General features: G+C 43.6%; 1 protein-coding gene across 1 annotated transcript in view; it reads left to right on the top strand.

Annotated features, from left to right (window-relative positions):
• ABCC8 (ATP binding cassette subfamily C member 8) overlaps positions 1-21,161 on the top strand; it is a 1,237,886-nt gene that overhangs the window by 368,656 nt on the left and 848,069 nt on the right. Inside the window, exon 9 of the mRNA XM_086954145.1 lies at positions 20,772-20,906. Within this exon, the coding sequence (XP_086810271.1) occupies positions 20,772-20,906 (135 nt within the window). The remainder of the gene's footprint in view (positions 1-20,771; positions 20,907-21,161) is intronic.

Below are 21,161 nucleotides of genomic sequence, written 5' to 3'. Positions count from 1 at the left end.
TGCAAACAGCCCTCAATTTGTCCCGTCTATGCAATTTAGAGGGGTCTCCCTTCTGCCCAGGGCCCCAAAAATCCTAGAAGTGGCCCTGAATAGTGTGAATGCCAACCAACGTCCTGTCGTGGGGTGCCCCCGCTCCTTTCTGGCCAGGGCTCTATGCTCTCCATGCAACCTCACAGCCCGGAACCCGCTCGCACCACGAACCACGTGGCCTCACAGCGCAGCAAAGCACTCCTCCTGACCATCTGCCCCCTTCCTTTCACCACTGACTGGATTATAGGAGAGGAGTCTTGCGGGGAATGAGATTTTGATATCTTTTCTGATCACCTAGATACCTATCTCATTCATCCAATTTTGGATCGATTATTGACTGTCATTGAGTAAAAGGCAAACCCACATAAGTTAAATCAACCCCATAGACTGACACAACTCTGAAGAACCACTTACGACTGGTAAAGTTTAAAAAGTTTAATATAAAACTAGAGTCAATTGCAAATACAATCCTCTCAATAAAAGATTCAACAAGTATACAGGTACTAAAAGAAACATAAATTCCCTAAAGAATCTCAGTCTACAAAAGAATACAACCAAAACCAATTCTAAAATCAGCAAATTGAATAGCATAGACACAAAGTGAATCTGATGCGTCATTTACAAAAGGAATAAACAAGTTAAATCTGTCCCTACTCTATGCTAGATGACATCCCTACTAGCAAGTCCTTTACCTAAAAAGGTGTCAGCAGTTTGACTTTCAAAGAAGTTCAAACTCTCTTAGTCTCTGATGGAAACCTATGTCGAGAAGCAGTACCCTTTCTGCCTACCCATCCGCTCTCTAAGGGTCCTCGGCCTACTGCTCTCTCGTTCCCTTGCTCTGCTCTGACTCTCTTCAGGCCATCTGCTCTCTTGCGCTGCTTTTTCCCCCGGGGTGCTGTCCCTAAATACAAAATCACAGTATGGGTGGAACGCCCCTTTGAGACGCCCACCACGTACACATATCACGTGATCCCGCTTCTGGGTTTTTCCATAGCTTCATCTCTTCGCATCGTCTGTTAAGTTGACCTTGCTTCTTAGGCGCCATCTTCATCTTCGTGCTGGTAACCTCATGACATTCCAGTTGACACTTTCAGTCCAAAGTCTATCACCTCAACAGAGCTCTATTCATTACAGTTGTGATTGTAACCTCTTTTGGTCCTGTGAACAGTCACTTCTAAACAAGACCCCAAATTCCAAGCGTCCCTTATCTCATTAGGCCATAAACTCCGTCCAGCATTGTCACTTTAAATTTAACAAGACCTTTGACTCTTGGCTCGCACGTACAGATCAAAGCTATCCCCCTATTCCTGTGAGCCCACTAAATTATATGCAGTGAACTACACTCTTGCGAACCCTTGGTCCGTTAGGTTAAAACCACATATGAACACACTATTCTAAAATTCCTACAAACTCTTCTATACGGTATGACTTTTAACACATATATATATATATATAATCGAATTAGAAAATCATTTGATTATAAGCGAATTCATGTTACATAAAATACAACGCTATACTCTCGTTCTTACACAGTGCTATATGGTCTGCACATTTCTTCGATTTACATTTCATCTCTTTCTCCGTTTAATTAATTACATACATACATGAATTCTGTTTAGCACGTTCTACTGTTCTTAAACATTTTCACATTTCTACTTTAGCCCATCCTATATACGGGCCTTTCTAATTCTAATGCACTCTCTAGAGTAAATACAGATACATTTCCTATTACTTAAGTTACATATGCTAACTTTACGCTACAAGTGCTAACTTTTCATTATAGGCTTGTAAATATGGTACGGATATACTTTTCATTCAAATTGCGCTCTCTCAGTTCCCCCCTTTGATGACCTCTAGGGGTCATCACTAACACCTCAATTTGAATGTTACTTTACACAGAACTAGTTACAAGGCTCCCTCTTTTTATCGTCTCGAGAGCTCTCAAACTTTTATACTGTTGATCTTGTAAAGCAGCTAATCTCTTTTCTTGCTCTCTCATGGACCTTTGCAACCGGTTCGTCCTATACCATTTATACGATCTCACTAAACCCAACAATATGATTATGCAAATCAATATTATTAAGACAGGTTTCAAGATATACCAAACAACACTTTTACCAAGATTGGCAAACCAACTTCCAACTTTACCCATTCCATGACCTACTTTTTCCCAAACATTTACTTTTGTTAAATCTTCGATTTCTTGATGTATCTCTGTAATGTTCTGTATGACTTTCTCAAGTGGTTTTGAATTGTCTGGAATATAAGTACAACATTCCTGGACCTTCAAAGCCTTACAGACTCCGCCCTCTTTTGCTAGCAGAACATCTAAAGCAAGACGGTTCTGAAGAACCATTGCTCTAATCGACTGCATCTCTCCTTCTACTAGCATCAATGACCTTGCATTACTAGCAGACAATCTATCCACAACTGTAGCTAGTCTCCTGATCTTAACATCGTTAAGTATCAAACCTAAAAGAGGAAACATTGCTCCAAATATGTCTCCAACTACCTCAGCATCTCCTACTTCCCTTTTCGCTCTTTTCGAAGCCTTTCCTTCTATGATCTCTAAATCCTTAGCATGATATATTTTGGGGAAGACAATTGCTAAATAACATGAACCATACCAATTGTCAGGCAATTTTACATAGGCATTTCTTCCACATACAAAATATACATTAGGAATCGCTTGCATCTCTTTCATAAAATCTTTCATATAATACTCTAACCGAAAAGCATGTTCACAATTTACTTCACCTACAAATACACTCTCATAATATGTCTTGCTTCGAGTCAAGCATAACTTTCCTTTCTGCGTTCTATCCAAAGCTATTGGACCATTGCTACCTTTCCTTTTGTGCGCCTTTTCCTCTTCGGTCCAATCAGTTTTCCACTGTCCTGACATCTTTAGAATCTTCTGCCTCCTGTACCTGTCATCTACTTGTCCAATGAATCGTTTCTCTACCTCTGACACTCTGCAAGTCAGATTATTTCTGCGTGCATATGAAGTATCTAACGTATCCCAAGGAAGAAAGAATTTTGCCAATCTATCTTCCTTTTTGTAATAGTCCCACTTATTCATCTGTTTATAATTCGGGACTTCGGGCAGTACCGAATCATAATTTGAAAAGTAGTACTCAAACCCTTCTCTACCATAAAATATACTGAGCAATAAACTACATGTTATCCCATATGTCAGTGGGAGGTGATGATATCTGATGCCTTCATCTACAGAAGCCGGCAATTGCATGCAAACATAACAATCTTTGGCCTCCATGGCATCAATATACTCGTACAATAGCTTGGCATATGCGTTTGATCTAAAATTTCCCTGCGACTCGTCTATGTGTAACCTACGAGCTTCATTTACCAGTAACGCCTTTTCACGGATTACATTGCTCTCCTCCTTCTTCCCAACAAGAGCAGGTTTCAAGGTCGTTACAGGCTTTACATCTGTTGTCTCCTTTACGCTTGTATGTCCTACTATGTATGATATGGTAACTACTGTGATGATAAGAGAAATTACTACTGCTATTAGTGTACCTATTATGCATTTGGTCTTTCGGTTTGGGTTGCCATTCTCCATGTTATCAAACAATGTGGCTCTTTCTTTTTTGAAGAAAAGTTTTCTTTTTCAAGTCTTTATCTGCTTTATTTGATTTCTCAGTCTGTGAAGCGCTCTTAATCAAAAAAAAAAATCTCTTTTTCACAGCAATGTCTTTTTATCTTCAGCAACAGACAACCCTAACCCTTCTCCGTCCTCTAAATGTAATCCCTAATTTTATTCTTCTTTCCACTCGGCGCTAGGTTATCTTCTTCTTTATAGCTTAATCACAAAAGTCTTTATGCATCTACAATGATTCTCGTACCTGCAGCTCTAATAACATATTCCAACAGTTCTAAACGAATGACTTTTTCTTCCTGTGCTGGTATTGGATGACCCAAAGTCGGAAACTCTAATCGATTCAGCACCAGGTCTTTGATCCGACTTAGGTAAAGGGGAATGGGAAGTGTGAAGGTCAGTAACCCCTCAGTCTCGATTCCAGGCGTCAACATCCATATCTCCACCGTCACAATTGGATCGAGATTGGTCACTTGCACTTCTCTCACTCTCCCAGATCTCTGTCCCCAAGACATCTGCTAGATAAGTCCACTCAGGGGTGGCGTATCTTCTGCTGGGCACACGTACTCTCCTTGATCTTCTCGGACTCTCAGAGCCTGAGTCCGTAGCTCCTTCGTCTAGATCTGAATCTTCAGAGATCGGGACAAGAGTTCTCTCTGGATCTGCTCTCAAGGTTGACCTTCTCCTTCTTTCCGGCCAACTAGCTTCTCCATTCCTTGTCCTCCTGCTCCTTGTTCTTGGACTCGTTTCTTGACCACTTACAGCTTGTTCGATGTCTGACTCGAATTCCCAGCTACTTTCCTCTTCTGAGGCAGCTTCGGTCTCACTAGTGTCCTGACCGTCATCAGCCTGTTCCGACACAGGCTCAGCCTCTTCAATCACCTCTACAGCTTGACTTTCCCTCTCTGTGGCTTCTCCGCTTTCTGCTGGATTTTCATCCGAGAGAGGAGCTGTTTCTTCCAGAGGTGCTGGAACTCTTCGGGTGTGTGAGGCGTGTATCCAGTTGGGCAAGCCTCCACACTTTACTGCAGTGTTCGTAACTAGTATGACTTGGAATGGTCCACGCCAGCGCACCTCTAGACGGTTCTTCCTGACATGCTTCTTCACCAGGACCCAGTCCCCTGGACACAGGTCATGGCACAGGTCCTGAGCTGATGGAACCTCTGCAGCCTGGACCTGGAGGGACACAGAATGAATGGCATCAGATAGTCCCTTGCAGTAGTCCAAGATCAAATCGTCTGTGATGTTCAACAATGCTGCAGTCGGAACCGATGGCAGTCTCATAGCTCTCCCCATTAGCACCTCGTGTGGAGAGAGACCTGTCCTTCTATCTGGTGTGCTACGTATGCTCATAAGGACCAATGGAAGTGCATCAGGCCAACTCAGGGATGTCGATGAACAAACTTTGGCGAGTCTAGATTTTATTGTGCTGTTGATTTGCTCTACAATCCCCGAAGCTTCTGGTCGATAACTACAATGGAGCTTCTGGTCTATACTCAAGGCTGAACATAGCATCTTCACTATTTCGCTGTTGAAATGAGTTCCTCTGTCCGATTCCAAAGAGGCTGGCACCCCAAACCTCGGTATCAACTCTCTAAGCAACAATTTTGCTACTGTAAGTGTATCGCACCTACGTGTAGGGTAAGCCTCAACCCATCTGGAAAATATACAGACAATCACTAAGACGTATCTGAGTCGATTGCACTTGGGCATTTCAATAAAATCCAGCTGCATTCTATTGAAAGGCCCCCCAGACCTCCCTATGTGACTCAATGTGACTGGTGTTCTATCTCCTACGTTTAGTTGCTGACAGATCACACAACGCTGACATACTGCTTCTGCCGCTACTCTAAACTTCGGATTGTACCACGTTTGTCTGAATACTCTCACCATGGCATCTCTACCTATGTGTGCTGGTCCATGCAATCTCCTTGCCATTGGACTAACAAGTTAGTTTGGTAAAACTGCTCTCCCATCTGCAGAAATCCAAAAATTCATCTCACTTTTGGTACAACCAGCTGTTTCCCATGCTTTTTTCTCGAAATCAGGTGCATTCTCCTGGACACACTTCAGTTCATCCCACGTCTCTACAGTGTCTAACAACATAGTCAAATCAGTTCTTTCTAGTATTCCTCCCACTTCTGCCTTGGTGTGAGAATACCCCTGTTCCGCACAGTAACGTGCGACCTCATCTGCGTACCGATTACCTTGCGACACAAAATCTGTATTTTTTGTGTGCGCGGCACATTTGACAACCGCTATAGCTGCTGGACCTTGTAATGCTTCTAACAATAATCTCACGAATTCTCCATTCCTAATAGGAGAACCCGAGGAGGTCATGTAACCTCTTTGAGACCACAACTGCCCGTAGTCGTGAACTACCCTGAAACCATACTGGCTATCGGTGTATATGGTGACTCGAATTTTGTTGCCTGCCAAACAGGCACGGGTCAAAGCAATGATTTCAGCTACCTGAGCGGAATGTACTCCTTCCAGGCAGGCGGCTTCCACTACTCCGGTAATTGTACAAACTGCATATGCTGCTCTCAGCTGACCGATATCGTCTCTTACGCATGAACCATTAACAAAGAAAATTTCATCGGGGTCAGTCAATGGTTCATCTACCATATCTGGTCTCGGTTTGGTGCATAGTTCAGTCACATCAAGGCAGTCATGATCTGTACAAATTTCATCATCAATATCATTTGGAAGTGGCATCAAAGTAGCAGGATTCAAGACAGAGCATCTCTTTAGGGTCACATTCTCAGCAGCCAATATGACTTGCTCATAGCGTGTGAGCCTGCTATTCGTCAGATGCTGAGTCTTGGTCCTAGTCATTAACAATTCCACAGAATGCGGTACGTACACCACTAACTGATGCCCCATAACCACATTTTCACACCTTTCAATGCTGACACCCGTTGCAGCAACGGATTTGAGACATCCGGGCAACGCTGCGGCTACTGGATCTAAGGTAGCCGAAAAGTATGCAACTGGTCTACGGGCATTTCCGTGTATCTGGGCCAAAACTGCTAAAGCACAACCTTCCCTTTCACAGCAGTAACGCAAGAATGGTTTCTCGTAATCAGGCATTCCCAAAGCCGGGGCACGACACAAGTCCTCCCTCAGCTGCAAAAACGCCATCAAACAATCTTTGTCCCATGGTACCGGATCACTCACCCCCTTGTGCGTCAGTTTTTGTAAAGGTTTTGCCTTCAGTGAAAAGTTGGCTATCCACTGCCGACAATAACCGACCATGCCTAGGAACATCCTGACTTCTCTTTGTGTTTTGGGCGCACTCATTTTCATGATCGCCTCTATTCTGTCTGGAGACACCTTCCGTTTTCCCTTTTCAATCCTGTGGCCCAAGTATTGCACTTCGGTCAGACAATACTGCAATTTACTTGGAGACACCTTGTGTCCGTTCTCGGCCAAGTGATTTAATAAGGTGATGGTGTCTGTTTTGCAAGCTTCCTCAGTTTCTGATGCCACAAGTAGGTCGTCTATGTACTGGACCAGAACCGAGTTCATGGGCAGTACTAGACTTTCAAGATTTTTCTTCAACAGCTGGTTAAAAATCGATGGGCTTTCTGTATACCCCTGGGGAATACGACACCAGGTTAAAACGCTATTTTCCAGCTTAAAAGCGAACAGATACTGGCTCTCCTCATCTAAAGGGATTGAAAAGAAAGCCTGGCACAAGTCTATCACTGTGAACCATTCAGCTTGGAACGGTATCTGAAACAATATCACTGATGGATTCGGTACCACTGGACAACATGAAACAACAATATTATTAATCTTTCGAAGGTCCTGCACTATTCTGTATTTCCCACTAGGCTTCTGTAAACCCATAATCGGGCAGTTACATGGACTTCCCACGATTTCCTTCAGTATTCCCTGTTTAATCATGGATTCGATCACAGGCTTTATTCCTGCAATCGTCTCCGGTGTCAACTTATATTGTGGTGTTCTTGGATACTCGGCATTGGGTTTTACCATGATCTTTACCGGTTCTACTCCTTTGATCAGTCCTATTTCTTCTCCACACCTCAGCCGACACCATCTCCTTCAAGTCCTGTGGAAGCTCCTCCACCGTTAAGGTAGGGTATAGTTCCACGCATCCCTGCGAGTTTACAACCTTAAAGTCAGCATCATCATCGTTAGTCTGCACTTCTACTCCTTCAGGTGTGCAATATATTGTGCAGTTTAGTTTACACAACAGATCTCTTCCTAGCAGACACACAGGGCTTGAATCACAAATCACAAACTGGTGTTCATCACTATATTTCCCTATCTTCACTGATACTGGTTCTGTCAGAGGATTCGTCATTCTCCTATTTGCGACTCCTACCACCTGGATCGTTTCTCCCGACATTGGCAGACCTGGGACTACCGCCGATCTCAAAGTGGATCGAGTGGCCCCGTATCCACCAAAAAGGTCGTAGGACATCCAGCCACCTCAGCCTCTACGTATGGTCCTCTCTGGTCTACCTCCAGGGCTGCTCCTAGAGTACAGTCTTCATCCCTATTCCCTCGTTGTCCCGTAAGGGGGTCAACGTAGTAGCATTCTTCTCCACCTACGAACAGTGGCAGTTGTCTATAGGTTTTTCCTCCATTTGCAATGCGAGGCGGTTGAGGGAACCGAGCTCGAGGAGTCTGAGTCCCCCCTTTGACAAACTTTCCCTTTCGGACCGCTGTTCCCTTTACCAGGCTGTTCTGAACCTCATCCTCCTCCTGTTCTAGTTCCCCCGTCTCAACATTATAGGGACACTCGCGTCTCCAATGTCCCACCTCGTTACACTGATGGCACCTCGTTGTCTTTTTCAATGTCGCAATATCTACCCTAGGTCTCGGTTTTTCCTCCTCCTCTCTGCTTAGATTATTCTGTTTCTTCCCTAGGGTTCCTGTTCCCTGTTGCCGCTGTCCACCCTTTCCAGCTGATTGCATCTGCACCAACATCAGCTTCTCCTTAAGTTTCTTTGCTTTCGTATCTATTTCATCGCTGCAATACCTTGCATACCTCAGGATCTCATCTAAAGGTTTGTTTTGCCAACAGATCAAATGCTGTTGAATCATTAAGCTTATGTCTGATCTCAATCCCAGGACGAACTTCGACACAAACTGTCCTATGTCTTTGGGATCCATCACGTCCAATCCACTGTACTGTTTAAATGCTTTCAGCAATCTCTCATAGTACTCGTGAACGGTCTCTTTAGGTTCCTGAGTTGTTCGATCTATCTTAACCCAGTCTATGTCCTGCAACGGCACCTTCTCTTTTAACCATGCCATTACCCTCTCGTACTTTTCCATGACTCTCTCTGATGGTCCATTCGTCCGGGCATCCCTCTCGGGTTCACAAATGGGCCATTCGACACTAAGCTTACATGCCGTCCACAAATCTCCGGGTACTACAATGTCAAACAGGGTGTTCAAGTCGACCCACAGCACCTTAGAGATCTTCACGAACCTCTCTACCTGTTTGTACCATTCTACGGGATTCTCCCTTAGCTTTGGGAAGGAATTGGTAAATGCCGCTAGATCCCCCCTACTCCAGGGCACATGCACGTAGTTTCCGTTCGTGATTTCTCGCAAAGGGAAAGCTTCCATTCGCATAAGCCCTCCCTCCGGGGACCCCGCAAGTATACTCCTTCTGACGGTTCCCCTCTTGGACCATCTTTCCTCCCATTTATCCAGATCCCTCCACAATCTGATACTCAAGATCAGTTCCTTTATGTGTATTTTCAACCCAATCGTCCTACGCTCATCTAAATCCTGATCCGTGCAATTTAGCCTATGGTTACCCTGTAAAGCTTTAGTTCGTGATAAGTCTATCATATACCTGTTTGCCAACTCAGATAATTTTTCATGAACTGACCTCGCTTTCCGAGTAACATCCTTAGACATAAACAGTATTTCATCCTGTTCATACAGATCGATCCTTTCCATTGGCAATGTGCCGTCTATAATTTCCTCCAAGTCTGATTTTAAACTAATTACATCGAGCCGTTTTGCTTTTATCTCAGCTCTCAGTACCTCACTCCTAGGTGGTTCTTTTACATCCCTCTCACCCCCACTACGAGTCCTACGTCTAGGCACAGGTGAGTTATGAGGAGTCCTTCTTGCCTCTCTTTGTTCCCACCTCTCTAGGTCCCAAGCTTTCCCATCTTCCCTAGGGGTATGGTGGAACAATGTTCTATTCCCCATTACTCCATTCTGTCTTTTCGGCTCGGTCTCTCTAGATGCAAGATAGGATCCTCCATTCTGTTCTAAATCACTGCAATTCCCTTGCGGTCTGGTGTCACTCAATAAACGATAAGGTCCTTCACGGCCCTCCATGTTCCCGCGATCCCGTCCGTGATCACCGGATGCATGGCGAGACCCTTCGCGACTCCCTATACTCTCATGATTCCAATGTCGCACATTTTCGTCCGGGGCATGGTGAGTGCACCTGAAACTATCTCGGTATTCCTGTGTTTTTCGTTCTCCTTCACTAAGGATGGGGCGAGGCACTCCCCCACATCTTGTACTCTTGTCTTCACACAATTGTCTGTTGCCACTGATGGTATGGCAAGTATCTCCTTTGCTTCCTTGACTCCCTCCCTCCCACTCCGGACTGCTTTCGCCAGCTCCGCAGTGAGAGAGGATCCTGTTATCCTGATCTCTCCATTCTGTTTCTGTTTCTATTCTTTTATTCTGAGTCTCTACGGCAGCATCCCATTCTTTCAAGTATTCCCTTAATTCCTTAAAGGATTTCGGTTTCGGTCCCCTCAAATCCATATGTCCTCTCTGACCCCCCTGTTCTATCCAGGGACCCGTTACTGGATCCAATGGGGTACTCCGACTCCTTGGTCCTAGCAACTGCCTTTGGGAATTGATCGTATTGTTCCTACTTTCCATCTCTGCCCTTTCCCTGTCCCACCGTGCCTGTTCCTCCTGCTGGGCTCCCTCCGGGTTGTAGATTGACACTATAGGACCTATGGTAACAGGTACTTGTAGAGCATCCGGCAGTTGATACGACTTTGCACACTCCGTTTCTGGCACCTTCTGGACCACAAACCTTCCTACTACTCTCTGTACGGGACTAGATTGAGATATTTCTTCGCCTTTCCTGGGTTCCCACTCTGTCATGGGGAGCGGTTTATATTCCCCATGCCTAGCCCCGTCCCCCTGCTGTAGTTCGGGACTTTCGGCTTCTCTGTTGTACGGAGGTGGTCTGTCTAATAATAGCCTATCTATCAGATCCTCATCCGGCTCGCTGTCCTCATCTTCTTCTAGAGGTTTCTTTTCTCCCGTAGCCTCTAGCATTGGGTACAATGTGTCTGCTTCTATTTTTTGCACCCTCCACTTTTTAGCTTCATCGTCCCATTTAGCATCCTGCACTGCTCTTACCGATCGTCTCACTCTTTCTTGGCGTCTATTCAAGCTCCTGTCGTGTGCCGCCCTGAACCATGCATTGAGGGCTTCGAACTGTGTTGGCCTCGGTAGAGGTCTCGTTGCGAGCATTACCGCTTTCAGTTGGTTCAATACTTCTAACCTAAACGTCCCGTATCTCGGGAACGTCAGTTCCTCATTTCCTTCTGTTAGCTTACTCCACTCGGAGATCCATAGTATTGAGTGTAACCCTACATTCACAGCCATATAATAAGCTGGTGTGCCTTCTGGTGGGGCTTCTTCCCCTGCATACGAGTTTCCTCTATCTCTCTTAAAGATCGCCCTTAAACGTTTAAAACACTTCATTTTCAAGATTTTACGATTTCCCTTAATTCTCTTCCTTATTTTACTTCCCGATGGCGAACCACCAATCCCTGCGCGGCTCTCGCTGACCAGCCTATCCCAGCGCGGCTCTACGCTGACGTCACTCGTCCCCTCTGCAGCAGTTCCCCTCCTTTCTCAGCTCGCCTCGCGGTCTTGCATGCGTCTCATTCATACACCGAAAATGACTACTTCCGACCAAGCGATCACTTTTCTTGACTGTGCGTCCACAGTCTAACTGTAATTGTCACCTCAACTGGCGAGACGTCTTCCTCTCACTTCAGACGCTCGCCTTAACTGATAGGTTACTTACACACAGTAAACGTCCGACCAGCGTCCGTTACTCATACACTCACTCTGACATTCCCCCTATCTCAGTCCTGCGGGCGATCAATGGTACCTCATGACCCCCTTTACAATGGTAGACAATTACTCTGGGTGTTCGATACACCCGAACCACTTAAGCCCTTCTCTGGATTTAAGATTTTATCCGGTTGCGCGCGCTCACAACCTTCCCACAATCACACTACAGGCATTCAACTCCGCTTGACATTACAACACAGGTACAACACAAAACACCGCAATCTGGCAACGCATGACCCTTATACTCACTCTCGACCGACTCTGCTGCTTTTTCTCTCGCACCGTCAGCACCTTCTTCGGCAGGGATTCTTCTTCTGGTCGTCGATGACTAGGGACCTTGGGGTAATCTAGACCTGACCTAGGTTGCCTTCCTCAAGAAGCCAACCATCTTTCTCTGCTACCAACTGCGGGGAATGAGATTTTGATATCTTTTCTGATCACCTAGATACCTATCTCATTCATCCAATTTTGGATCGATTATTGACTGTCATTGAGTAAAAGGCAAACCCACATAAGTTAAATCAACCCCATAGACTGACACAACTCTGAAGAACCACTTACGACTGGTAAAGTTTAAAAAGTTTAATATAAAACTAGAGTCAATTGCAAATACAATCCTCTCAATATAAGATTCAACAACTATACAGGTACTAAAAGAAACATAAATTCCCTAAAGAATCTCAGTCTACAAAAGAATACAACCAAAACCAATTCTAAAATCAGCAAATTGAATAGCATAGACACAAAGTGAATCTGATGCGTCATTTACAAAAGGAATAAACAAGTTAAATCTGTCCCTACTCTATGCTAGATGACATCCCTACTAGCAAGTCCTTTACCTAAAAAGGTGTCAGAAGTTTGACTTTCAAAGAAGTTCAAACTCTCTTAGTCTCTGATGGAAACCTATGTCGAGAAGCAGTACCCTTTCTGCCTACCCATCCGCTCTCTAAGGGTCCTCGGCCTACTGCTCTCTCGTTCCCTTGCTCTGCTCTGACTCTCTTCAGGCCATCTGCTCTCTTGCGCTGCTTTTTCCCCCGGGGTGCTGTCCCTAAATACAAAATCACAGTATGGGTGGAACGCCCCTTTGAGACGCCCACCACGTACACATTTCACGTGATCCCGCTTCTGGGTTTTTCCATAGCTTCATCTCTTCGCATCGTCTGTTAAGTTGACCTTGCTTCTTAGGCGCCATATTCATCTTCGTGCTGGTAACCTCATGACATTCCAGTTGACACTTTCAGTCCACAGCCTATCACTTCAACAGAGCTCTATTCATTACAGTTGTGATTGTAACCTCTTTTGGTCCTGTGAACAGTCACTTCTAAACAAGACCCCAAATTCCAAGCGTCCCTTATCTCATTAGGCCATAAACTCCGTCCAGCATTGTCACTTTAAATTTAACAAGACCTTTGACTCTTGGCTCGCACGTACAGATCAAAGCTATCCCCCTATTCCTGTGAGCCCACTAAATTATATGCAGTGAACTACACTCTTGCGAACCCTTGGTCCGTTAGGTTAAAACCACATATGAACACACTATTCTAAAATTCCTACAAACTCTTCTATACGGTATGACTTTTAACACATATATATATATAATCGAATTAGAAAATCATTTGATTATAAGCGAATTCATGTTACATAAAATACAACGCTATACTCTCGTTCTTACACAGTGCTATATGGTCTGCACATTTCTTCGATTTACATTTCATCTCTTTCTCCGTTTAATTAATTACATACATACATGAATTCTGTTTAGCACGTTCTACTGTTCTTAAACATTTTCACATTTCTACTTTAGCCCATCCTATATACGGGCCTTTCTAATTCTAATGCACTCTCTAGAGTAAATACAGATACATTTCCTATTACTTAAGTTACATATGCTAACTTTACGCTACAAGTGCTAACTTTTCATTATAGGCTTGTAAATATGGTACGGATATACTTTTCATTCAAATTGCGCTCTCTCAGTCTCAAGTTCGATTTTAACATTGGCCGTGTGCCGACTTGATTTTCTTAGAGACTGTAGGGTAAAATGCATACAGATTAATGCAAAGCACATTTTATCTGGGAATATTCTGCGCTGCCACCTCACCACCTCTGAGAATACCATACTAGCATTATCCGTGAATACTCTTTTTTAAATTGTTTTTATTTCTTTTAAGAAGTATTATACAGGGCAAACTTGACCCGGTATTGGGTATCAGAGCGCTTTACATACCACCAGTTGCATTATATGAGGGCACATTCATTTTTGTTAGGCACGGGGAGATTAGGTGACATTTGCCCAGAATCGCAAATGTTCATCGTCATTGCCGAGACTCGAACCTGGTTCCCCAGATTCAGGGTCGACCGCCTTAGCCGCCTTAGCCGTTAGGCCTACTCCTCTCCCCTGTACTGCTACTCTGTACAGAGGAGCAAGGGGCAATGAGCCAGGGCCAGAATAATATCAATTAAAATGAATTACCTCCACTGAGTATTAACGTCATACAGGTCTGGAGCGTACACACTCGTCCTCTGAGAGTGGGCCTACAACCACGACATGTGGCGAGTGCTAATCTCCCCTCCTCTCATACACGTGGCCACTGGCGCTGTGCATGAGAGGAAAAAGCAGCGCCATTTCGTCTCCATTATAGAAACATAACCAATGACTACTGTGTGGCTTTATAAAAGTTTAAGTGTCCAAACAATACTGGTTTTGCTCTCATGCTTTTTATGCTTAAAACTGCATCAGAGCAAAGCAAGGATTGGCTGGGGCAGGTGAACCCAGTGCTCCAAAGGAGACAAGAGATACTATGATGAGTTCCCTCGCGCTCCATAATAGAGCACTGGTAAGAGTCCTGAAGTGCGCATGTCGAGTTGGCCTCATTCATAGTCCTATCCAGCCGACACACGCACTGGACTTCACTTCAGCTGATGGTGCATGGCACTCCAATCACCCGGTTTAGGCCTCCCTCCCTGCCTTGTTACACCACCCTAACAGCGTAGGAGCGAGCACGAGCAGGATTTAATTCATAAAATTATTCACTGGTGTCTCACACTGGCTGGGTGGCGGGTCTACACCCTACCCCATAGAAAAGGAACCGCCCCTGAGGAATATGTCACGCTCTTACAGCCATTTTGGCTTCCTACATTCCCGTGATGATGAGGCCCAGGTGAAATTTCCAGTACACCAGCATAATCTTGTGTCATTTCTGACATAATCTTGTGTCATTCTGACATTTCATGTGATACATTTCTGACATTTCATGTGAAGTCATAAAATCGAGCCATTCTGCCACGTTGTGAAATCTGTTCATGTCAAACTCCTAGAGCGGAGCACAGGAGCCATGCGAACAGAAAGGGAGCAGCTGATGTTCACGGCACTGGTTATTTTTGCGCAATGCTTTTTGTGCCAAATGCATTCCCACATCACATTTAAGGCTAAAATATAACGCTAAATTCCAGATTTGCATCCCTTATAATTTTGAGTATGTTTTGTGGAATTTTTCGTAACTATACAAAAAGAAAGTACATACATTTTTACACACCTACTGATGATGTATGAGCCCAGATGAATACCCATGAATGCACACAAATATGTCATGATGTAGAAGACATTTTTTGTTTTACTTTCAATTTACCGTTCTAAGTTTGCAGCGCTTAACGCAATTAGTTTTGATGCTTAGCCATTCGTACTGGGGGCCATATTTATGAAAGGGTTGCATTGCTTTTGCACCACCCAATAGGGTGCATGAGCGACGCAATCCTTAAATGTGATTTATCAAGCCATGCAAGTCCACCTTGCATGGCCCTGACTGGCTTGATAAATCCAGAGTAAGGCAGCAAAGCACAAATCGCTGCATTGCATTACTCTGACCCCGGGAGGCGTTCCATGGGTGGAGCATGGGTGTTTCCACGCAAAACTCATGAATTTTGAAGCATTCACAGATTAATCATAAGTAGTAGACCTGGGAATGCCCCAAAACTGCTACTCCTCCCAAGGTGAGGTGTAGCTAGGGAAAATGTGTTTATTTCTCCTCACTTTTTCTTCTTTCTATGTGTGCTGCATTTGCACATATAGATAGAGGAAAATACCTCAGGGGAATGCTTTGTGCAGGAAGGTAGCCCTTCCTGAGCAAAAACAATCCTGCTTACAGAGACAAGAGGGCCTGCGTTGGCGGTAGGCAGAACATTGTGCGCCAGTGCTGGGAAAAGGCAGAAATGTGCAGCATTATATTAAATACAGAGATTTCCTACCCTTTCCCTGTCATGCAGCCCAGCAAGGCCACTTGCTACGCTGCATGACTTATTGGTAAATATTCCCTCAACATTGTTCGAAAGGGATTAGCTCCAAACATTGATGTCTCTTGAAGGTAGATGTAAAGTTTGAGAAACGTTTTCTTTTCTCAATATATGTCCAAATTTGCAAGTTTGTTGTACAGCTCAACACACATACAAGGGTTGGTAAGTGTTAAGCAATGTCAAACCATAGTATTTGTACTGGAAAGCTACCCTTGTAGTCCAAAAACTATGCTTTGCATAGCATTCACTGTTGCACTTTGGTGTAAGGGTGTGCGCATTGACACTATCAGGTAGATTCCTCAAGCTAAATTGCGCTCGCAAAGGGCCAGATTCTGAGAATCTGGCCCTTTGCGAGTGCAATTTTTGCATTTGGGATTCATCATCCCAAATGCAAAAATCGCTATTTGCGAAATCGCATATTTGCGAGGAATTGGATTTAAGGAATCTCTATTAGAGATTCCTTAAATGCAATTCTTTAACCAATTTCAAATAGCGAATTCGCAATATTTGGTTGCTATTTACCACGAAGTCTGACTTCGTGGTAAATTGAGAAAAAATAGAAAAAAGCACTTTAGTGCATTTTTCTCTGTTGCATGTTACACACACACATGTCCTTTGGACATGTGTGTGCGCAACACCTGTGTAAATTTGCATTTCAGGGGTGCTACAGGGTGTCCTTTGGACACCCCTGGCACCCTTGAAATCGCTATCTTATTTGCGATTAGGTAATTGCTAATCGCAAATAAGGAATACTCCCCATTCATTCCTATGGGCCTCTAGGCCCATAGGAATGAATGGGGAGTTATTCCTTATTTGCGATTAGCAATTTGCTAATCGCAAATAAGGAATGTGTAGGAATCTCATTTAATTTTGCTATTCCTACATGAATCCCGTTTTGCGAGTCTGTAATAGCGATTCCTTATGAATCGCTATTAAAGACTCGCAAAACGGGTCTTTGATGAATCTACCTGTATGACCCAAGGTAGCCTTAAAGGCACCAGGCCAAGATGAGAGAAAAAGAGCACCTAGGGGCATATTATCAAGAACGGCGTTAAAATTATTGCCGCTTTAGCGACAGGAAACTGCCGCTAATGCGGCGATAATGGGCTTGATAATATGCCATAGAAGCCCAGGTTCACACCAGAACCTGGGCTTCTATGGGAATTCACAAAAGCATATTATCAAGCCCATTATCGCTGCTTTATCGGCGATAATTTTAACGCCGTTCCTAATAATATGCCCCAAAATCTTAATAGATATGGTGCTGTTCTCTCTTCCTTTCTCACAACTCAGAGCAGGAATTTTGGTTGCTCCACTGCGTTGAATTAAAACATAGTAAATTCAGCCCTGAATCTTTTTTGCAGTTTGCTCCGGTTTATTTTATACTATGGGTATCCTTTCTTATACTGTGTGTAAAATATTTTTTTAAACAGCAGCAATGTATATTATACTCGTAACTCTTTTTTTTAAACTATTGACATTCATATTCCCTGTGCTTTTCTGTCGGGGGCAGAAATGTAGTGTTACTGTAAATATAGGTTACTTATCTCACGGCACCAACCAAAATTGAGGTTAATAACGCTTCAGTTTTAGACACAGACAGCAGTGACCACATTAAACATTTACGAACGTTTCTACCAGAACAATGTATTTCATGTATATTAGTTTAACTTACATTTGCTTTTCATTTAAGATGTGTGCATTATGTTCTGCTTTCTCCCACTTGGCTCTTGATGTCCATCGGCTAAAATAAATGCAGGTACCAGAGTGAAGCCAAATATGTTATGGGGGTCGGACATTATTATGGACTGGCCGGCCCTCCTGGGGCCCCTTCTTTCCGTGGCTGCGTCCACTTTCTATTATCATAGATACAATTGATGCAGTAATCGTTAACCCTGGCTGTCGACAAGGGATTTTCTAATGAGAGACTGAGATTAACGCATGTAAACACTCCCTAAATCTTTTGGGGATATTTATAAACTGACAAAAGCCATAGTTGTTCAAACAAGCCAAGCTTTAAATTGCTGCAATAAACCAATTTCACACTAATTCACTTCTCAGCATTTCTGTTTACCAATCGCTGCCGGCGGCGGAGAATTGTCGGACTCTATTACTCAGTGTCTTTGAGGTGGGGGTTGTGGCTGAGGCGGGTGCAGCGCTCAGTGCTGGCCTCTTGGGTGAGGTTGCGAGTCAATGACTTCTACTTACGCGGGTGCCAGTCAACCGTCTCTTCCTGCCATTATTCACAAAGAGGCTAACTTTACAATGCTGTTTACTTTTTATGTGAAATTGCTTTAGGGCATTGAATATTCAAATGTGAGGCAAGGGATGCGCTCCCGCAGCTAGAGGCGGGGTGCAATTCGATGCGCCACAGACCAGAGCCCTGCCTTGCACAGGAAATCATCAGTAGGAGCTACAATAACTTTGGGGGCCACGCACCAGTGATTTTGGCCTGTTTGTCCCTTCATCTCTCGTCTGGAGCAGAGCCGGAGCAACCATCGACTCGTTAAACACCCATCCACCCACCCCTGGAGACTGAATAATTTTGTTTTGCTGTAAATAAAAGGCTACGCGGTGGATACCCACAAAATGGATCTAATCTCTTTTCCTTGAGCATTGCAGCAAAGCAAGGGGTAAATACTTTTAGGGGCAAGTGTCACGTTGTGCACGTACTATGTGTTGGGGGTTGTAAGGCTTCAGATATTCCAGAGCCATGCACCAACACACAATGCAGCCATACCAGAGCTTTGCAGCAATACACCAAACAGCACTAAACAAAACAGCCCTTCAGAAGAAGTCACACAATTTAATCAACCCAGAGTTTAGTGGCAAACACAATCCTGCGAACTCAGAGATTTGCGGCCACTGGCAATCTAGACAGTACAAAGACAGCCAGCCAGGGGCAGATGTGGGCTATAATACGAAAAATAGCATAACCTAATGTTATACTTGTTACCTTAGTCTTTTAATTTACGAGCAATGTGAACAGCAGTTAACTGTAACCAACTCAGTGATATTCCTTTTGGTCATCCAAGAAGAAGGAAAAGTTGTTTTGATCACAACAATTTTCAAACCTGTAGTCTAAAATTACCATAGGAACATTACCAATTGAACCATGATAGCAGTTGCATCTTCTAGTGAAGTGTTTTTAGGGGAAAGAAGATATAATAGGTTAAGGCTACTGCAGTTCTCTGCGTGCAGCCAGCAACTCTCAGGGTACAAGACTGTAACACTAGGTATTCATTCATTTTCTGCGGAGATCTATGTACAATCAGTTGGTCATACGTTTGAATCCTCATGAGACATCTCAGAATGTCAATGCCCCTGCTGCAGAGGATTGCGTATGACCTACATTTGACATGTTTAAATTCAAATGCGATTGCACAGTGAGTTCCAGTGTTCATGCAGAATACCCCAATTATCTGTTTGGTGTATGTCTGAAATGGTTGTTTTCGCAGTCCCTGCTGCTTTCTGTTGTTCCATATGTTTGCCTATATGTGCATTGTTTTGTTACTGACTACACTGGAGGGAAATTAAATTAGGAGTGAAAGAGTGACTACATGGTTATCATGCTTTTGTTGATCTCACCAAAAAACCTAGACCAGGTTATCTCAAACAAAGACAGGATAAAGGCCTCCCTTAAGTACCATTGGCATATCTATGTGTGGGTGGAGCCAAGTTTCACTATAAGTGGTAAAGGATGCAGGTAGTAAAACCACTATACAATAGATAAAATACATAGGGCCATATGTATGAACACATTTTCCTATAGACACAGAATTGGTAAAACTCTGTGATACATCTGACCCATAGACACCAGAACATTTTAAAATGTAATAGGCATGTCCAGCCTGTCAAAATGTATCGAGGGAAAAAGGCCCGGAAACACATGATGTGTTAAAAACAGATTCTGCAAGTTATACCTCATTTTAAAGGGCACAACTTATACTATGAAATTCTTATCGCACCATCTAAATTCAGATCTCTGTGGTTATCGGATTTTAAAACGTGCAATAATAATCAGCTTTCCAGCTGGGCACTGGTAATGAGGGACCTAAACTGGAGGATGTACCATGCTGTGCTCTTATCAGTGCTAAGGAATGTTGCCTCCGTATTTCACATAGAATTTTAAATTACTATGTATATGTGCTGTAAATAATGCATGCAGATCGCAGCTTATGTCCCAAGTACAAAACATGGAATTGTGAATGTGATATCAACTTTCAATATGCATCAGAGCTCTATTTTCTAACAGAAAGGGGACTTTCATCAAGATTGATTGAGCAGACTGCTCTACAAGTATGAAGGCAGAGATGCAATTAGAGAGTGCTTCTAAGGGGAGAGGATGTGGCCTAATGGCTAGGGCGGTTGATGTCAAATCTGGGTACCTGGGTTTGAGTCTCAGCAATGGCGCTCAAAATCCTTGGCTTCAACATTCTGGGCAAATCACTTCATCTCCCTGAGGCCAACAAAAATGAATGTGTCCTTGTGTGATGCAACTGGCACTCATGTAAAGCGCTCTGATACCTTCGGGTCAGGTTTGCACTATATAAAACGCAGAAACAAAATTAGACAGAAATACAGGGCAATGGAAGTGTTCTTTAAAGATACTAGGGTTCTTGATCCTGAGTGCACACAGGAAAACGGATGCCTGCGTTTACATTCTAGTCATACTGATCACTGTCAATGTTTTTAATTCTTCCCAATGCAGATTATTGTCGGAGTGATCCTTCTTTATTACCTCCTTGGAATCAGTGCCTTGATTGGAGCAACCGTGATTATCGTGCTTGCACCTGTTCAATACTTCGTAGCTACCAAATTGTCTCAAACCCAAAGGAGCACCTTAGTAAGTATTTCTCAATTCACATACACATTGATCCGTGTGAATTTAATACAATTAATTCCTCAATGTATAAATATTAATATGAAGCAATAAATTGGCAAAATCGCGACTTTATAACGCCCGGGAGTGATTTCAAAATTGTAGGTGTGGATGTCCTATAAAAAATACACAACATCCTTTAGCAACCTCAACCATGCCGCAACTATGTAAAGTTGGTAGGTTCCTTTGTTTCGTTGTTGCCATTTTAATTTGTCCCAC

This window comes from Lissotriton vulgaris, chromosome 2_1, assembly GCF_964263255.1.
Source record: "Lissotriton vulgaris chromosome 2_1, aLisVul1.2, whole genome shotgun sequence".
Lineage (NCBI taxonomy): Eukaryota > Metazoa > Chordata > Amphibia > Caudata > Salamandridae > Lissotriton > Lissotriton vulgaris.
This window is presented reverse-complemented; position numbering and strand designations above follow the sequence as displayed.